Below are 21,968 nucleotides of genomic sequence, written 5' to 3' on the forward strand. Positions count from 1 at the left end.
GTCTGTGGTGTGTGCTTGGCTTCCATCTTCTCCAGCTTCTGCTTATTTGGTGTGGTACTTAGTCACAATTTGTTGTTGTGGTATCACAGTACTGGTAGTGGCAATGTCGGTTGCTCTCCATGTCGTTTTGCTAACTTACACCAGGAAATGTTACAACATTTCTTTGTCGGAAATCAAAGCCTATTGAACAGGCCAAAATTATGGTTTCAAAGACCAGCATCATTTTTTAGGCAAAATGGTCTGTGGGTTGAAGGGTTTTGTAGCATCCATGGGCCACTTAAGTGTAACAATGGGCCATTTTCTTATCAAGGATTTATCCTCATTTTGATATGTAGAAATATCATGTTTGCCCTAATACTTGCATTATAAGGTAGAAGAATGTGGTTCTTTTATTCTATGAAACATATATCTTGGCTGCTCCAAACATCAATTTACAGCTTTTGAGACGAAAGCTTTATCAAAGTGAACATAGTTAAGCTTTCACAGCAAGTTTTTAGCAGGTGGACCACGACCACTGAAAAAAGAGGTAATCGGTGTGTCAGTTTGAACAACAATGTATGGGCCTACTTACACAAACAATGTTGGAAATACTTATGAAATGGTGATGTAGAAACTGATGAGAATTTTTTTTTTTTTTTAACATGGACTCTCTCAGTAGCAAAAGCATGGCTGACCAATCAGGCAGAGTATGTCCAGTATGAAAACCTCTTCCCTATCTAATCTGTTCCCTATCCCTTCCCTATCCCTTCCCTTCCCTATCTAATCTCATAAGTGTATAAACTTGTTAGGCCTACAGTACCTCGATAGGTTCTGATGATGGACAAGCATGAACATATCTTCCAGAGGTGAAATCTTGTGATTTCTAATGGCTGTAACTCACATTACACTTACCCCCCCCCCCCCTTCTGCACATTTTATTTCCATTGCCTTTTTCATCTCCTACTACTGTTTCATCTCCATCGTTCAGTCTATTTTTTTCTTGATTTATTTTTCATGTAGTTGTCTGCCCATCTGTCTAGTTTAAGTGATTCCTTAATCTGTATTTGTTTCAGTTTAGCCTCTGAAAAAGATCCTGCTAGGATCGAAACATCAGGCCCTCAAACTCTTTTCATTTTACCTACACAGGCCTTTTTGCAACAGATAACCAATAACAGACAACCAGATAACCAAGTATCTTTTTCTCTTTGATCTTCCTAGGTTTGTACGGAGGGCAGGTTGGTGGTTGAATTTACATTTGATGACATGATGCGGATAAGATCCTGGCATTTTGCCATCCGGCAACATCGTGAACTGATCCCCAGGAGTGTAGTCGCCATGCAGGTAACACATTGTAAATTTTCAGTGATCAAATTAAGTCAGCATCACTAGTATTGTCATAAACATTTCAGCTGTGTGGAGTGTATGATCGCAGTCTTCATGCTCTCCTCTGTTTGTCTAGGATTGCAATTTTCACGCAGTTAAGTCTAGTCATCTCCGCAGAGGTGAGAAGTCCTTTGCTTGTTCCACGCAAGAAATCGCTGTAATACTAGTTAATTCTTTTTCACCTAGTAACAAAAGAAATTCAAACAGAGTGAAATGACAAGATCAGACACAAAATTTCCAAAAGCTGCAACTCACAATCCTAAACGAGACTTAATAACTCATATGTCCTATAGAAATGTAGGGAAAACAAATCCCTTCTTTATTCAGTCATAGTTATGCAGTTTCATAATGTGAGTGTGACAAGGTGGCCTACTGTTACAACTTCCTTTAGAACTGTACGATATGGCTGCAGTACAACCAGCAAACAGATATAAACTAAAAGTGATGTTACAAAGACAGGTTTATGTGCATGATGGTAGAAGGTTTCAGTACTTTTCCGACAGCTTGTAGTTTTTGTCAATGGACACGATAGCCAATCAGATACTGTGATTGAATGGTTATGAAGCTGACAGAACAAAGATTGTCATATTTCATTGGCTGAAATATCCAAAGCAATTTCAGTTGAAGAAGTTGTGTCATAGGAAAAGGGTTTTCCTGTTGTGCCTAAGGTGAGAGGAGGCCCCTGAAAGAATGAGAAAAGAAACTAACCAATCAATAATTACAACATTGATATCTTAAAAATAAAAGGTTCTGAAGCATTATAAGTTACCTTAAAAAGTCTCTTTTTGATGTAGGCAAAAACTACCGAATTTGTCATGACTATGTTCCTTGTTTGGCTGTACCGTTTTTTTTTCAATTCTGAGGACTTGCCTTGCCACGTGCTGCAGTAGTTGAGGGAGCAGCCATCTTTTGTAACACGATATATGTGGCAAATTTAACCTATCATGGGAGTAGTATGTAGTCTATACAGTGAGGTATCAATAGCTTATCAAACATGTTAATGTGTTGTTCCAAGCCTGCCACTTGTTCAAGTTCACTGCGGTTATGATAAATGAAGTTTATATTGTATCAATTTATCTGGTTATTGTGTATGTGTATATTTACAATATTGTAATTAAATGGACCAGCATATGATAACCGGTATGCATGTATAAATGATGTTATATATTGATTTGTGCACTTCTATTGTGCAGTTTATGAATGAAGAACGCACTGATTGCTACGCTTTAGAAACCCCCGCACTTAAGTGCGTTGATCGCGGTCCATGCAATAAGGTTACCTCCAAGCTGGTACTGTAAGTGCGTACCAGAAACTTATTCTTGCGTTATTGAAATACGACCTGCACTGATAGCAGTGTATTTGAATGGTCTACAACAAGATCAAAATTAAGTTTGTGTCTAAAGTCATCCTTCAATATATTCCTGTTGACTGTTGTACCATAATACTCTAAAAATACTGTAACCCAATGGTACTTAATAGATAGGGTTAGTGCTTACTGTGGTAGTAACCCAATGGTACTAAATAGATAGGGTTAGTGCTTACTGTGGTAGTAAACCCAATGGTACTAAATAGATAGGGTTAGTGCTTACTGTGGTAGTAACCCAATGGTACTAAATAGATAGGGTTAGTGCTTACTGTGGTAGTAAACCCAATGGTACTAAATGGATAGGGTTAGTGCTTACTGTGGTAGTAACCCAATGGTACTAAATAGATAGGGTTAGTGCTTACTGTGGTAGTAACCCAATGGTACTAAATGGATAGGGTTAGTGCTTACTGTGGTAGTACTCATACAGTTTGGGTTGTATATGGTAACGATGCTATGGTACTATATATATAGATTTTGTGTAGTATTTGCTTACAGTGCTATGTTCTATGAAGTTGAAACGTAGATAGGTATGCAAATGTTGCAAAATATTGGCGGCTTGTTTTAAGTCATAAACATCAATGAGTTTATGATTAATCAACATCTTTTTGTACCCTTTAGGATCCAAGCATGGTTGAACAGCTGTCGAAAAATATCACAAGACAAGGTCTTACTAGCAACACATTAAACTATCTCAGGGTAAGTCAGCTTGGAGTCTTGTTACTTGTACACACACTTAGAATAACTTCCATTCTTATACATAATCAATGAGACCAGATGTAAGAATTATAATTATTGTGTGTCATAATTACTCAGCCTGGACGTCAGAATTATAATCATGCTATGACATCATCACTCAGTCAAGATGTCAGAATCATAATCATTCTGTGACATCATTACTCAACCAGCTGTCAGAATCATAATCATGATCACTCAGCCCAGAATCATTATCATTCTTTGATATCATCACTCAGTCCAGATGTCAGAATCATAATAGTTCTTTGATATCATCACTCAGCCCAGAATCATTATTATTCTTTGATATCATCACTCAGTCCAGATGTCAGAATCATAATAGTTCTTTGATATCATCACTCAGCCCAGATGTCAGAATCATAATCGTTCTTTGATATCATCACTCAGCCCAGATGTCAGAATCATAGTAATTCTGTGACATCACTCAGCCGAGGTGTCAGAATCATAACCTTTCTACGACATACTCCATTACTGCAGATAGTAGAATTAATACCAATGTATTTCTTTGCATTTATGTGACTAGACCATGCCTTTTTTTGAGATTCATTTTTGTAATTTCTATTGATTCTTGATTTTACATTAACAGTTGTGCGTCATCTTAGAACCAATGCAAGAGCTTATGTCCAGACACAAGGCTTACAACCTTAGCCCAAGGGATTGTCTCAAAGCAACTCTCTTTGAAAAGTGGCAGCGAATGGTGACCCCACCTGGTATGGGTAAGATATGTAAATGTTCACCATGGCTGCCCTATCATCTCCATTATACAATGTATACAGGTTATGTCATCAGTTTGCTCCTGTATGTATTTCCTGACAACCACTGATACCCTTGAAATGGGAAATTGGCTATTCTTGGTCACATAAATAGTGTGATCTAGTCTATCAAACTCATCCCTTTAGGTTGATAACATTCTGCCAGAGGTCAAGACTGGCTCCACAGGTACCAATTGTCCTGACAGTTTCAGGGTAAGAACAGGATAAGATCTTATATGCTGTGTATGCTAAGGTTTGAACTAAGAAGCACTCTTACCAGTTATAGAGCTGTCATCAGTCATGGTTCATGAAGGTTGTTGCTATCTTTATGCTTCTCAGTTAGTCAGAGGTCATAATTGCAAGCTTTAAACTGACTCACTGAGGTTCTGTTCATGAGGGTGGAACATACCCCCATTCATGAAGGTTGTTGCTATTTCTATCCCAGTTAGTCAGAGAGGTCATAATTGCAAGCTATAAAATGACTCACAGAGGTTCTGTTCATGAGGGTGTAACATACCCCCATTCATGAAAGTTGTTGCTATTTCTTGGTTATCCCAGTAAGTCAGAGAGGTCAAAATTGCCTGCTATAAAATGACTCACAGAGGTTCTGTTCATGAGGGTGTAACATACCCCCATTAATGAAGGTTGTTGCTATTTCTATCCCAGTTAGTCAGAGAGGTCATAATTGCCAGCTATAACCTGACTCACAGAGGTTCTGTTCATGAGGGCGTCACATACCCCCATTAATGAATGTTTTTTAATGCAATCAATAGGTGGTTTGTCATGCCCAGCACCTCCTCGTTAGCATAGTTTAGTTTCGTCATGCATTGTGGCACCTTGACCGCTGCCATCTTGGTGCTAACTAGTGTGGTCTCAGACCCGTGGTTTGGAACCTGTCATCAAACTTGGGGAATTTGAGTGGATGGAACTAGATGAAGATTTGAGATGCCAAAATAGGCAAGGTGTTGCTGTACTTCTTAAGTTACAATTTTTAGCTGATGGTCTCACAGACCTATTCTCAGCCACCTTCTCAAGTTGTTTGCTGATGATTGTTGGAGATGGTGTTTGCCGAAGATGTTTGGAGATGATGTTGTTGCTGATGATGTCTGGAGATGAAGTTTTTTTTGCCGATGATGTTTGGAGATGATGATTTCGCTGATGATCTTTTGGTATTGTTGATACATTTGTTACCCAAACTCCTTGTCTCATCTTCTACGTTTAGCTGAGATACCAGGATATTACATATTGATATTTCTGTCTTTATTCAGACCCACACCATCAACAGCTTCCTAATGGAAATGCACGAAAGAATGGTAGGTTGTGCACTGGTTGGCTCATTTATATTGGTGGCTGTGGATTAATCTCACTACCTATATGTATATATATATATATGTATATATATATATATATGTATATATATATATGTATATATATATATATATATTTATATATATATATATATATATATATATATATATATATATATACGTATGTATATATATACGTATATATATATATATACATATAATATATTTATATATATATATATACAAATAATATATATATATACATATAGGTATATACATATATACTATTTGTTTTTTCCTGGCTCTTTTTGTTTAATTTTGTGGTGCCTTTCTAATGGTGGCTGGGATTAACCTCTATGTGATTAGCTCCTTTCTTCTTGGACACTGGAAATTAATTTCTCTGTGTTATTATTCTTTTTGGTACCTTTCACCTGGTGGCTGTGATTAACTATCTACCTCTGTATTTTTGTGGTTTCTTTTATTTTTATACTGGGGTGGGGGGTGTGGGTTGAGGTTTTTGTTGATTATTTTCTCTATGTGATTTCACTGGTGATTTCTCCGAGTGGCTGGGGATTTCTCAATCTACCTTTGTGATTTTGTGGTTCCTTTCAATTTAATAAGGTTTCTATGTGACTTCCATGATGCCATTTCATTGGGGGTGTGGTCGCTGTCAATTAATTTCTCTATGTGATTTCATTGGTGCTTTCTCTCAGTGGGTGAGGATTTCTCTATCTACCTTTGTGAAATTGTGGTTCCTTTCTATTATATTAATTTTTCTCTATGTGACTTCCATGATGCCTTTCTACTGGAGGTGTGGGGGGGGGGAGTTGGTGCCTTGTTGCGGGTTACTGGGATTATTCCTTGTATCTATTTCGTTTTGTGGCTCTTCGTGATCGATGACTAATGATTTATCTTTTGTCTGTCTCAACTTTCAACATTTCTTGTATTGTGCTTGAACATTTCTATCTATGTAAGCATTTTGCTTTCTAGTAGTAGTAGTGCTGGAATCCAGAGAAGTAGTTCTAAGAAGTAAACTAACGTGAGAAGTATTCTGTTGGAGCTAGGTGTCTGGTTATCAGTCTATTCATATCTATAAAGTCTGGTTTTCGAACTCTTTAATTTCAAATGTTTAGCTAATTTACTACTCTGCAAAGTTCCCAAAACAACTAGCCTTTGTCACAAAACGAGAGTGTTTCTCCAAAGAAGATATTTGCAACCTATATGTGCTTGCTAGTGTGGAGGAGGCAACTGCTCTTTTTTGTTTGTTAAATTGCTCATAATTTTAAGCACTTTTACAGAAGAAGTCTTTGGGAGAAGTCAAAATATATCCAGTTTGCTACGAGTTTCTAATATTAGAACAGTCGATGTTTGCCACTACTATTTCATAAATGCAATCTAACCACACTGACGCTTTTGTTACTTAATACTAACTTTAATACAGACCCATACCATCTGAAACCACAATGGACTCATTGTTACTCAATGACCATTGGCCCTCGTATATTGTTTTTTATTTCTTTCCTGAGAATGGTCAATCATGAATGGATTGGCATCGATGCTTAGTTTCCCTAGCAGGTAATAGCTAGAACTTAATTGGATATTCGGGAACAAGTAAGTCTTGAAAAGAGGCTTAGCTTTTTTCATGAAGGTCAAGGTTCTCAAATTGAACATCTGATAATAGTAGTCAAATTGTTGCAGTGTTACTGAGCATATAAACTTACTTTCACTGGGAAGAGATGAACATAGCAATTCCATTTGTTAATTTCACACATGAACACTGATTTATGCAAGACTTTGAACCTGCCAGGAGGAGGATTATTGGCTCGCTCAAAGTGATCTGCCTTCTGTGCAAATCTCTCTACCATTGAAGACAGTTGTCCTTACATACCATTATTGAATCAAAATGCATTTTGCGTTATTGAAAATGTAAGGTCGATGAAAAAAGAAACTTACAGAGAAAATTGGATGTAGGACTGTGCGCCATGATTTGTACTGTCCCAATACAGTAGTGCCATCATGCAAGATTTGTACTGTGTTGTCGTCGCACACAACGTTTTATTTGCCTATTATGGTCATTTCAGTTGCCAAACCAATAGTTGCCAGTAAATCTGAGGGGTGATCACCCATGGAAGTGTAACTGAGGTTAACTGCAAAAGTCAATATCGGGTAGAGAGTTTAAAAGTTGTCTGTGTCTCTCTTACATCTGCAATTTTGTTTTCAATAGCTCCTTTTGAGCTGATTTTTCATCAAACTTGGTAGGACTGTGACTATTGATGGGAGCTTATGTCTAGCAGACTTCTGTAATAAAAGGTCAAAGGTCAGAATGATCAAATCATCATAAAAGCAAGGGTAAAAATTGGACTGACTTGCAACCTTTGCCTGTGCGATTGGTAGTCAAATAGTTTCAAAATATCCATATATGGTAGGCTGAGGTCAAAGATCAGCAGATCAAAGTTAAAATATGTCATTTTAGTGCAAACCTTAAAGAACTTAATCTGAGGTCAAAGGTCTAATTTATCAAAATGTGATTTAGCTATAATTCCAAGGAGACATTGAATTTTGCTCTCGAATTTGACAGGTATTTATAGGTGTGTCGAGTAGTATAAACCATTCATAGATATGAAGGTAACTGGAGCCAAAGGTCAAATGTCAACTTTAGTGCTTAGTTATTTCAAACAATCTAGCAATTGCACATCATAAACAACATGTGATATGCTGTTGTGTGACCAATGACTGAACAGTAGTGTGCGCAAATGAATTCCCTTAAAGGATTGGTTCAGGTGTTTGACATGTCTATTTTGTATGAAAGAGCACAAAAAGACAAAAAGAACAGTGAAGAAACTATCATGATAGCATGCTCTGTTAAGGAGATATGACACTTTGAAGATATCAAAATTTCTTTGAAAATGACTGGTGTAAAAAGACTTACTGTGAGGGTGTGACGTCACATCCTCACTTCCTTAAAATTTGTGAATATATTTCTTTAAAAATTATTTACATGTTTTGACACATTTGAAAGTAATATAATAAAAAATTCTTCAGATGTTAAATCTCAAATACTTCCTTTGACAAATATGAGATCTCCTGACATATCTTTTGGTTGAAAGTCATGAAATCTCACAAAATATTTAGAGAAAAAGACAAAGACTTTTCAGGAATGTGAGGATGTGACATCACAGCTAGTCAGATTTCAGCAGTTTCTACACAACCTGATAAAACTTTACACTTGAATATCTCTTTAACCGAAAAAGATATTTGAACAGTTTTTTCACCATTGTGTTTCTTTTATTGTCCTCTTTCATATAACATAAACATGTATGGCAACTGAAGCAATCCTTCAAGTACCACATAATGGGTTGTCAATGAATACACAATGCAACAGATAATTAACAACTATTGAAACTAGTTTGATACGATATGAGTGTCAAAGCCGAGGGAGTTGCCGCTTCAGTCATTGCTCATGAACAGTGTTGTTACAGTAGTATTTCAATGGCTGCATCTTTTATTAATGATGGAAATGTGAGTAATTTCTATGGAACCTGCCATTCTGCTAATGTAAGAAAAAAAAAGACTCTCCTTGTGTTTGCTGCTTTGATGGATCAGGTGGTGGTTGGTGATGAAGTCCTGGTTTGTGAAGACTATCAAATTGAAGCAAGGACTTTTTGTTAGGTTTATTAGCTTTTCATGGCTTTATCTGCATGAGTTTGATTAATTTATGGGAAAATCTTATGTAGTAAATAGCAAACAATGATTGATAACTGTATTGTTTGGACATACCATTGTCATTGCAATCTTTTTGGAATGTAAAGAATTGTTTAATGGCACACAGGGTAATTTGGCTTGCTGGAAAATGAATTGTGTAATTTATTTTGTTTATGGTAGGTTAAATGAAAACCCTGGCATCATTCATGTTTGATTTAAGCTGAAGTAACTCAATTTGTAAGGAATCTGGCTTTGTTTTCCAACTATTAATACTTACATGTTGTTTTCCAACTATGCTTGGAGTATGTATAATGGGAAGTGAAAGTGAATTATTATGCTAAAATATATTGTCAGTTGTATTGCTATTGTTGTATGTACTATGGGAAAGTGGAAGAGAATTATTATGCTTAACGACACTGTCAGGTGTATACAGTCGACATTGTATTATGTGTGGTGAGATATACAGTATAGTAGCTATGGTATTATGTGTAGTGAGATATAAAGTAGCTATTGTATTATGTGTAATAGATATACAGCAGCTATTGTATTATGTGTAGTGAGATATACAGTAGCTATTGTATTATGTGTAGTGAGATATACAGCAGCTATTGTATTATGTGTAGTGAGATATACAGCAGCTATTGTATTATGTGTAGTGAGATATACAGCAGCTATTGTATTATGTGTAGTGATATATACAGCAGCTATTGTATTATGTGTAGTGAGATATACAGCAGCTATTGTATAATGTGTAGTGAGATATACAGTAGCTATTGTATTATGTGTAGTGAGATATACAGCAGCTATTGTATTATGTGTAGTGAGATATACAGTAGCTATTGTATAATGTGTAGTGAGATATACAGTAGCTACTGTAATTATGTGTAGTGAGATATGCAGCAGCTATTGTCATTATAAGTAGTGAGATATACAGTAGCTATTGTATTATGTGTAGTGAGATATACAGCAGCTAGTATTGTATTATGTGTAGTGAGATATACATCAGCTATGGTATAATGTGTAGTGAGATATACAGTAGCTATTGTATTATGTGTAGTGAGATATACAGCAGCTATTGTATTATGTGTAGTGAGATATACAGTAGCTATTGTATAATGTGTAGTGAGATATACAGTAGCTACTGTAATTATGTGTAGTGAGATATGCAGCCGCTATTGTCATTATAAGTAGTGAGATATACAGTAGCTATTGTATTATGTGTAGTGAGATATACAGCAGCTATTGTATTATGTGTGGTGAGATATACAGCAGCTAGTATTGTATTATGTGTAGTGAGATATACAGCAGCTATTGTATTATGTGTAGTGAGATATACAGCAGCTAGTATTGTATTATGTGTAGTGAGATATACAGTAGCTATTGTAATTATGTGTAGTGAGATATACAGCAGCTATTGTATTATGTGTAGTGAGATATACAGCAGCTAGTATTGTATTATGTGTAGTGAGATATACAGCAGCTATTGTATTATGTGTAGTGAGATATACAGCAGCTAGTATTGTATTATGTGTAGTGAGATATACAGCAGCTATTGTATTATGTGTAGTGAGATATACAGCAGCTATTGTATTATGTGTAGTGATATATACAGCAGCTATTGTATTATGTGTAGTGAGATATACAGTAGCTATTGTATTATGTGTAGTGAGATATACAGCAGCTATTGTATTATGTGTAGTGAGATATACAGCAGCTATTGTATTATGTGTAGTGAGATATACAGCAGCTATTGTATAATGTGTAGTGAGATATTATACAAATAATGAATGGTTATGAGTGCAATAGTGCAAATATTTGATGAGTATAAAGATGGAATGTTCCATTCAATGAGGCGCAGCCGAGTTGAATGGAACAAATTACATCTTTCAACGAATGAAATATTTGCACTATTGCACGAATGGATTCGGAAACCATTCATTATTTGTTTTATACAACATATTATATTAAGATGGGTAAAATGCACTCATGCAAACAGACTGTTTTGAACAGACAGGTTTCTCTGCTCTCTTACCATTGAAAAAAGTGCTACGAAAAAAAGTATAACCCATGGTTCTATTTCATAGAGTGGAATAGAGCGGATTTTGCATGCAATCAACGAGCAATTGACCAATCAAATGACCAGAATACAATTAGGTGTTGTATAATGGAAAATAATCACATCAATCAAGTAAAGTACTGTCTGGTAAACTGAAATTATGGACTAGGTAGGAATCCAATCAGGTCACATTCTTGTCTCATGATGTGATTGTGTCCCATGTACAAGAAGATGGTGACAGAAATGAGCCAGACTCTGTTATTGCCAGGTCTATGTTTGTTCAACATACCAATCCAATGTATTATTGTGACAAGATTTTCATCTAAGATGCAAAGAGTTTCAAGCCATCTTGTTAAAACAACCAACTTCTGCCACCGGAATATCCCCTTAAAGAATCTGTTTGCGTTCAGGATCTTCAATTTGATGTAGTCAATTGAGTTATACTCAAAATATGATTACAATTGGTCAACCTAAGATACCATCCTAACTTTGTCACCAACAAAATGCTAAAAGAGGGAGATTTGATCCAGACACTTAAACTTTTAGTATTAATCTCATGCAAGAAGGAAACAGGAAATATCAGTTTTTTACTTTAAACTTCAATCATGAAAGTGCGTTGAGTCAAGCTAATGGACCGTATGTAGCAATCATATATATATGGCTTCATTCCATTTCTCATAGACACATCACGACAACCAACAAAAAGAAGAAAGAGGAAATCTGTGACTACTTCTGGTTCCCTTGGCAACACAAACACATCAACCAATAGCATAGCTGGAAGTGGAGGCAAGAAGAGATCCCCTGGAGGCTATCCAGCAGAGGGTGTACCCACGGTGAGTGAAATAAGCCAGAATTAATCAGTGGTCATCTATTACGGTCATTCCAGCCATGTTTAGCGAGCATGTTTTACACTCCGTCTTACATCGTCTGTAAGTTATGGAGTGTAAGCTCAGTGGTTAACGCCGGTGCCTTTCAATCATAAGGTCCCCGGTGTGAGTCACTCCCAGATTAATGTATATGTCGTCCAGTTACAGACAGACAATTAACAATTCATAATCATGGACGTTAAATATGAATGTAAGAGACTGATTTCGGTCAGCTTGCGGCTTTGATAAGCCAATGAGGCTTCTTCGCGAGTTCCTGCTTGCAGGAGGATCTAAAATACATACATACATACATAAAAGTTTATCGCTACTTGCAGTACATGTTACAAATGTATGACTTGCGTGTTTGTGTGTGTTTCAATAGGTGAAATACACTTGGTTTATCACTTCTGGCAAAGGGCTTCATTTAGGGTCAAACGTTTTATGCAATAAGTATTGTCTGGATCTGTTTTTACATTGTTTGTCTATTGAGGATTCCTTGCCAAAGGCAAGAGGAATCTTTGCGATTTCATATGTGTTTATCTGAAAACCTTGTTACCTGGAAAACTGCATATTGCAAAGCTTGTATGAAACATCATTCTTTGTATTAAGATCTACCTTAGTGAGTACAAGAATCCTATTATTTTCTGTGAAGGTCAAAAGACACTTGAGATAAAGAGATGTCAAAGACTGAAACCTTGTGAACACACAGTCATTAAAGAAGAAAATTCAAGAATTAACATGGTAGTTGATATGTGCGTTCACAGTGGCGCAAGAACCTGGCTGATCACTTGAAGTCAATAATGGTCAGCTCTTTGAACATCATGTTTACAGTGTTACTGTTGAATGTTTTGATATGACAAGAAAGCACTGAGCTGATTTGATTTCTGTTTGTGTTTGTAAAGAAATGTTCACATTTGCATGATTTGATGTTGTTTTTTGGGTAGGATGTGATGGTTGTCGGAGAGCCATCCCTCATGGGCGGAGAATTTGGTGACGAGGACGAGAGGCTGATTACCCGTCTGGAGAACACCCAGTACGACTCTACCAACGGCGGCATGGATAACGAGGAAGACTTTAACAACTCAGACCCCGCAACGGGAAACTCAACCAGTAATGCCTCCAGTAACAAGCAGCCAGCTTCGTCCACGACCACAAATGCTAGCCACAGTCCCTGGAACTCATCGGAGACCAAACCCACTCCTCCTATCACCCAGGCCCCCGATGAGAAACCGGTGGTGGTGTCGTCTACCTGATGAGACTAACGGCTTTGCGTATACGTAGATTGGTCAATTGATTAAATGGACAGAGGGAACTAGAGGTATGAATGTTCTTGATAAAGATCTTTGTCTTCCAAAGATTTCAGGTGTAACTGATGATTAGAACCACCACCACCAACTGACCTTCTTCTATCTGTGGAGCTCTTTGGTAGTTGTATTACTAGCAGAGGGAGGTACAGGGAACCTCCTTCCTTCCTTCCCCATCAGATTAAAATTATCATCGATTCCCAGAAGAAGGAATAAAGAAAGAACCGGATCTCTGGAAGTAATTGCTTATCATGGATACTTTTCAGTGAATATTGTAGATTTTAGTTACGGTTATTTAGGAGAGACTTCGAGGCAGCAAAAGTCTATCATTTGCAAAAACACACACCTCTGTAGATGAAAACTCTGTGAGTTAAATCTTCAGCTGTGCCACTCTTAGGATGAGGCGAATGGAAAATTGAGGAGAAATCAAAGTGCTATATTTGCTCATTTAAGAGGAATCATTTTGACATAACAGGTTTTCCATGAGAGACAATGTGCCAATACATGTTTATGTCCATTTTGTTTCGGATGGAGGTTGAATGTGAGGTAAATCATTGGCGTCTTGTATGCATGGTTTATTTGTAATAGCCTATATGGAAGAAAAGTGCACTTTCATTCATGAACAGAAGAACTTACTCCACAAATCTATAATTCAAATCTTTAGAATCACGACACTTTTAATATTCCTCAGCAATTCTTTTGCGTAACCCTCCGCATTAAGCATTGGAGTTGTGCGTGTACCAGCAGGTTGGTGTTATTGCTTTAGCTACTCGAGACATTAGGCTCCTGGTCATACTCTGTCATCCAAGCTGAACTTGTGTGTGGTTAGATATAGGGTTGTGATGAATGAGTGAGAATTGAGTGTCATAAAGATGAGATAATCTGAAGAGGGCAAGCATACCTCTCTGGAAGGTTTATAGGCTTGCAATACTTAGGTGACGATCAGTTGCTTGGTTCAAGGAAAACAGAGAACTTTGCTTAATTGAACATTAGTTGCATAAATTGTGTAAACAGTGACTTGCATCATGGATGTAGCAGGTAGATGTAATCATTGAGGTAACAGGCAGTTGCATCATGGAGGTAACAGGCAGTTTGCATCATGGAGGTAACAGGTCATAACACTATTGAGGTAACAGTTAGTGGTATCATTTAGGTAACAGGCAGTTGCATCATTGAGGTAACAGGCAGTTTGCATCATGGAGGTAACAGGTCATAACACTCTTGAGGTAACAGTTAGCGATATCATTGAGGTAACAGGCAGTTGCATCTTGGAGGTAACAGGTCATAACACTATTGAGATAACTGTTAGTGGTATCATTGAGGTAACAAGTTATTGCATTCTGGAGGTAGCAAGTAATTGCATTATTGAGGTTGCAGGTAGTTGCATGGTTGAGGTAACTTAGTAGGACGATTCAAGACGTATGGTCATTATATTCCCTTTGATGGATCAGTGCTGTCTAAAGTTGAAATGGCTGTGAAGGAGGAATTATCATCAGTGTTTTCCCACTGCAATTAAATGTATCTCTATAGTATGAACAAGAATTAACTGCTACTGTCAGACTAAACAAGACTGAATCTTGTTCTGGTGTAGCTGTTTATAATTGTTGACTGCTACTGACTGGTCTACTAAGCAAGACTGAATCTTGTTCTGGTGTGGCTGTTTGTAATTGTTGACTGCTACTGTCAGACTAAACAAGACTGAATCTTGTTCTGGTGTAGCTGTTTGTAATTGTTGACTGCTACTGACAGACTAAACAAGACTGAATCTTGTTCTGGTGTAGCTGTTAGTAATTGTTGACTGCTACTGACATGTCTACTAAGCAAGACTAATTCTTGCTCTGGTGTGGCTGTTTATAATTGTTGACTGCTACTGACAGACTAAACAAGACTGAATCTTGTTCTGGTATGGCTGTTTATTATTGTTGACTGCTACTGACAGACTAAACAAGACTGAATCTTGTTCTGGTGTAGCTGTTTGTAATTGTTGACTGCTACTGACAGGTCTACTAAGCAAGACTGAATCTTGTTCTGGTGTAGCTGTTTGTAATTGTTGACTGCTTCTCCTGTGTCTCAAACTTAACTGACAAAAGTCTATTGAAATTTAAATTGAAGTGCATACCTTGAATTAGTTGTGATGTTAGAATGTGAGATTTTTGTGGTTTATTGTTGCTTGTAAAAAGCAATTTGCCAAAATGTTGAGATCAGCAACGAATAGAATTCGGGAGCTATCCTTCTGCATGATAACCATTGCTCATTATTATAAAGAAGGTCCTTTATAAGGACAAAGAGGAACAGAGATCTAACAGTTTGTCCTGTCTTGTCACATGAAAGCAATTATTTAAGGTTTTTTTTTTTTTTTTTTTCCCCCACTAGTAGCTTTGATCCGAGTAGCTTGCTATTACTACTAGTACTCCCCTAGTCATCTGGTCAGTTCGTGGACTGAAGCTGTTAATCTCAGGGTTCTTTCTTAATGTCATTTTGACCTTTGTTGTTGTTACATTTAATAATCATGAATGTCATGTAAAACATGATTTTGTGTCACCATAATATGTAAATATGTCAATCATGTTGGGATCTGTACTACTAGTTTGAGTGGAATGTTATATAGGACTCGTGAAGTTGTCCGAGTTATGGAAATGAAATAAGTTTGTTCCATGTTCAGTTGATGAGAAATAATTTGATAACAAGAAAGCATGACTTTTTTCAACACTCTTATTACAGCTGTGACTGATTACAGTATGCACTCTGTGGTTGTGATTAGAATACTTACTAATGGTTTGATACATTGCATTATGGATACTATAGTTAAGAGTAGAATGCACATACTAATGGCTGTGACTGATTACAGTATGCATTCTGTGATTGTGATTAGAATACTTACTAATGGTTTGATACAATGCATTATGGATACTATAGTTAAGAGTAGAATACACATACTAATGGCTGTGACTGATTACAGTATGCATTCTGTGATTGTGATTAGAATACTTACTAATGGTTTGATCCATTGCATTATGGATACTATAGTTAAGAGTAGAATGCACATACTAATGGCTGTGACTGATTACAGTATGCATTCTGTGATTGTGATTAGAATACTTACTAATGGTTTGATACAATGCATTATGGATACTATAGTTAAGAGTAGAGTACACATACTAATGGCTGTGACTGATTACAGTATGCATTCTGTGATTGTGATTAGAATACTTACTAATGGTTTGATCCATTGCATTATGCATACTATAGTTGAGAGTAGAATACACATACTAATGGCTGTGACTGATTACAGTATGCATTCTGTGATTGTGATTAGAATACTTACTAATGGTTTGATACATTGCATTATGGATACTATAGTTAAGAGTAGAATACACATACTAATGGCTGTGACTGATTACAGTATGCATTCTGTGATTGTGATTAGAATACTTACTAATGGTTTAATCCATTGCATTATGGATACTATAGTTGAGAGTAGAGTACACATACTAATGGCTGTGACTGATTACAGTATGCATTCTGTGATTGTGATAAGAATACTTACTAATGGTTTGATCCATTGCATTATGGATACTATAGTTGAGAGTAGAGTACACATATTAATGGCTGTGACTGATTACAGTATGCATTCTGTGATTGTGATAAGAATACTTACTAATGGTTTAATCCATTGCATTATGGATACTATAGTTGAGAGTAGAGTACACATACTAATGGCTGTGACTGATTACAGTATGCATTTTGTGATTGTGATTAGAATACTTACTAATGGTTTGATCCATTGCATTATGGATACTATAGTTAAGAGTAGAATGCACATACTAATGGCTGTGACTGATTACAGTATGCATTCTGTGATTGTGATTAGAATACTTACTAATGGTTTGATACAATGCATTATGGATACTATAGTTAAGAGTAGAATACACATACTAATGGCTGTGACTGATTACAGTATGCATTCTGTGATTGTGATTAGAATACTTACTAATGGTTTGATCCATTGCATTATGCATACTATAGTTGAGAGTAGAATACACATACTAATGGCTGTGACTGATTACAGTATGCATTCTGTGATTGTGATTAGAATACTTACTAATGGTTTGATACATTGCATTATGGATACTATAGTTAAGAGTAGAATACACATACTAATGGCTGTGACTGATTACAGTATGCATTCTGTGATTGTGATTAGAATACTTACTAATGGTTTAATCCATTGCATTATGGATACTATAGTTGAGAGTAGAGTACACATACTAATGGCTGTGACTGATTACAGTATGCATTCTGTGATTGTGATAAGAATACTTACTAATGGTTTGATCCATTGCATTATGGATACTATAGTTGAGAGTAGAGTACACATATTAATGGCTGTGACTGATTACAGTATGCATTCTGTGATTGTGATAAGAATACTTACTAATGGTTTAATCCATTGCATTATGGATACTATAGTTGAGAGTAGAGTACACATACTAATGGCTGTGACTGATTACAGTATGCATTCTGTGATTGTGATAAGAATACTTACTAATGGTTTGATCCATTGCATTATGGATACTATAGTTGAGAGTAGAGTACACATACTAATGGCTGTGACTGTTTACAGTATGCATTCTGTGATTGTGATTAGAATACTTACTAATGGTTTAATCCATTGCATTATGCATACTATAGTTAAGAGTAGAATACACATACTAATGGCTGTGACTGATTACAGTATGCACTCTGTGGTTGTGATTAGAATACTTACTAATGGTTTGATCCATTGCATTATGGATACTATAGTTGAGAGTAGAATACACATACTAATGGCTGTGACTGATTACAGTATGCATTCTGTGATTAGAATACTTACTAATGGTTTGATCCATTGCATTATGCATACTATAGTTGAGAGTAGAATACACATACTAATGGCTGTGACTGATTACAGTATGCACTCTGTGATTGTGATTAGAATACTTACTAATGGTTTAATCCATTGCATTATGGATACTATAGTTGAGAGTAGAATACACATACTAATGGCTGTGACTGATTACAGTATGCATTCTGTGATTGTGATTAGAATACTTACTAATGGTTTGATCCATTGCATTATGCATAATATAGTTGAGAGTAGAATACACATACTAATGGCTGTGACTGATTACAGTATGCATTCTGTGATTGTGATAAGAATACTTACTAATGGTTTGATCCATTGCATTATGGATACTATAGTTGAGAGTAGAGTACACATACTAATGGCTGTGACTGATTACAGTATGCATTCTGTGATTGTGATTAGAATACTTACTAATGGTTTGATCCATTGCATTATGCATAATATAGTTGAGAGTAGAATACACATACTAATGGCTGTGACTGTTTACAGTATGCACTCTGTGGTTGTGATTAGACTACTCACTAATGGTTTAATCCATTGCATTATGGATACTATAGTTGAGAGTAGAATACACATACTGATGGCTGTGACTGATTACAGTATGCATTCTGTGATGGTGATTAGAATACTTACTAATGGTTTAATCCATTGCATTATGCATACTATAATTGAGAGTAGAATACACATACTAATGACTGCGACTGATTACATTATGTACAGTATTCTGTGATTGTGATTAGAATACTCACTAATGGTTTAATCCATTGCATTATGCATACTATAAATGAGAGTAGAACACACCTACCATAGTTGAGACTGGAGTACATATAAGCTTTGTTATACTTACATGTATGGTGATGGAAATGAGCACAATGAGGAAGCACATACTAATCCTTTAACACTTTCTAATGGTTTGATTGATTACAGTAAACATACTTTAATTGTGAATGAGCATACACATACCAGTATGTCTAAGTTTACAAGAGAGTAAACTGCTGATAGTTTGATTGATTTCACTATACACAATGTGAGTGTATATACTAATGGTGTGAGTTACTGCAGTATGTCTAGTGTAATTTGGAAGTACATTACTTACTAATGGCTTGACTGATTGTGAGGTAAAACACACATACTATTGGTTTCACTGATTGTGTAGTAAAACACACATACTATTGGTTTCACTGATTGTGTATTAGAACACACATACTATTGGTAATTTGGTTTCACTGAGTGTGTAGTAGAACACACATAATATTGGTTTCACTGATTGTGTAGTAGAACACACCTTATATTGGTTTCACTGATTGTGTAGTAAAACACACATAATATTGGTTTCACTGATTGTGTAGTAAAACACACATAATATTGGTTTCACTGATTATAGTATGCATACTGAGTGTGTAGTCGGTCACACATGCTAATGGTATAACTTCTTCCAGTAGATACTTTTGTTGATGAGAATAGAGGAACTAATGGTTTGACAAATATTGTGCAATAAATATCAATCTTATTCCCAAGAATGGAAGGTATAGTGGAAATTTTGAAAATTGTCCACTGGTTGTGTGAGGTAGTATAGTATAGTTTGTAATGTGTTACACAGTTCATTAGAATGTTTGTTCCTTGAATGCAATGTTACAATGTTTGTAATGTATGAACCGAAATGCACTGACAGATAACGGCTAAGTTACAAACATGTTAATATATTGATGACTGTGGTGCATGTATCTAGCTTTTGATGATACATGATTGGATAATGAAACTAGAAGTGATAATGACTCTGTTATGTTTGAGTCAGAATGAAGACCTGATACCACAGGCCTACTTCAGTGCTTGTTACGTGTGTTGGTAGCGGACCTTCTTAACATATGACATCACAACCACACACTTGTTAAGGCAACTGGAGTATTGCATTTACCAGGAGATAAGATTTGTAATATTGGGTTAACACCCATACTGGACACCATTTATTACTTTAACAGCTATAATACAATACATTATACTGTATGTGTATTCTGTATTAAATGGTGGGCTTGAACCACTATGCTTCACCATGCTTACAACTTAGAAGATTAACAGCCATGCTTTTTAGATGGTTAAAAGCCTTACTATATCTTGCAGAGATGTAATTTAATTAGTTGGTATACAGCCATACTTTGCATTGCATATAACTTAGCTCGTTAACAGCCTTAATATATCTTGCAGAGATGTCATTTAATTAGATGGTACACAGCCATACTTTACACTGCTTATATATAAGCTGGTTAACAGCCTTACTTTATCTTGCAGAGATGTCATTTAAGTGGATGGTATACAGCCATACTTTACAATGCTTTTAGCTTAGCTGGTTAACAGCCTTACTTTATCTTGCAGAGATGTCATTTAATTGAATGGTATACACCCATCTTTACAATGTTTATCACTTAGTTGGGTAACAGCCTTATTATATCTTGTGAGAAATTGCAATTGTTTTGTAACAAACAACAAACACAGAAACAGAGTAAAATAGCATTGAGTGGCCTCAGTGTAAGAATAATACTAAGAAATGTTTTCTTTATCAAGGACAAGGTAGTGTTATGTTTGTGAAATTGTACTGTAAATTGAGTTATTATGTTGTCCTAACTTATTTTAGTAGATGGTAGGAATTGTATATGTGAAGAAAGAGAGGTCAGGGGTGTTCATTATTTTCAAGATTTGATTGAACTCAGTAGGTAATTTATTGTGATTTTTTGTTTCATGTTTGTGTGCCTAGAATTTGTACATATGATTACCAAGTCAATAAAAGTTGATATCATTGTTAGATGTCATATACCAATCATTCATTCGTGTTGTCACCCCACAGTAGGAGGATACGGGGGGGGGGAGTTGTCAATGTGTCCGTCCAGCCGTCCGTCTGTCTGTCTGTCTGTTATTGGGAATACTGTATGTTAGTCACGGTTGTCTATTGCTCATAGTCTAATTGCGAGAGCTAATAGCAATGGCCCTGTGTTTACTTGGAGGTGTCATATAGTTTTTAAATGTGATTGGGGTAGCGAGTGTAACTTCTTCCAGTTCAAACAAATAAATGTGATTGGGGTAGAGATTGGGGTAGAGAGTGTAAACAATGTGATTGGGGTAGAGAGTGTAACTTCTTCCAGTTCAAACAAACAAACTTCTTCTGTTCAAACAAATAAATGCATCAACCTGCTGTGTCAAATTAGGAGTAAAGATTCTGAGTAAATGTATTGGGTAGGTGCCAATCAGAGAAGGGGGGCAGCAGATGCTCCCCCTCCCCCCTCTCATCCAAAGACAAAAGAAGTATGTGTGATATCATTAGTAACACACCCTTTTTCTTGCTATTGGCAAACACCTCTGAAAGCCAGTGGTGTTCATGAATAGTGGAAATATTAAGGTGCCATCAAAATATTAAAACCCCCTCTGTAATATAAAGGTAATTGTCATAAAATGATTAATTTGTTAACAATTTGTCACAAGTTGATCAATTCTATACATTTATTAACTGATCAACCCATCATTTGGTTGCAAAATGTCAAAATGATTGCTTGTTCATTTAAGTGACAAATGAGTATTTAAATAATGTTCTGAAAAATTCTTAAA

At 36.1% G+C, this 21,968-nt stretch overlaps 1 protein-coding gene across 5 annotated transcripts in view; it reads left to right on the forward strand.

Annotated features, from left to right (window-relative positions):
• Nucleotides 1–21,167, forward strand: part of LOC139967779 (LIM domain-binding protein 2-like) — a 40,016-nt gene extending 18,849 nt beyond the window's left edge. For 2 of the 5 annotated variants that reach the window (XM_071971849.1, XM_071971850.1), the window contains exons 6-11: nt 1,198–1,320; nt 3,347–3,424; nt 4,068–4,197; nt 5,502–5,546; nt 11,980–12,131; nt 13,109–21,167. In XM_071971849.1, coding sequence (XP_071827950.1) covers nt 1,198–1,320; nt 3,347–3,424; nt 4,068–4,197; nt 5,502–5,546; nt 11,980–12,131; nt 13,109–13,417 — 837 coding nt within the window. In that variant the 3' untranslated portion in view covers nt 13,418–21,167. The remainder of the gene's footprint in view (nt 1–1,197; nt 1,321–3,346; nt 3,425–4,067; nt 4,198–5,501; nt 5,547–11,979; nt 12,132–13,108) is intronic. The other 3 variants (XM_071971851.1, XM_071971852.1, XM_071971853.1) reach the window with 3 other exon arrangements.
• The last annotated feature ends 801 nt before the right edge of the window (nt 21,168–21,968 follow it).

This window comes from Apostichopus japonicus, chromosome 5 (assembly GCF_037975245.1).
Source record: "Apostichopus japonicus isolate 1M-3 chromosome 5, ASM3797524v1, whole genome shotgun sequence".
In the NCBI taxonomy this organism is placed as follows: domain Eukaryota; kingdom Metazoa; phylum Echinodermata; class Holothuroidea; order Aspidochirotida; family Stichopodidae; genus Apostichopus; species Apostichopus japonicus.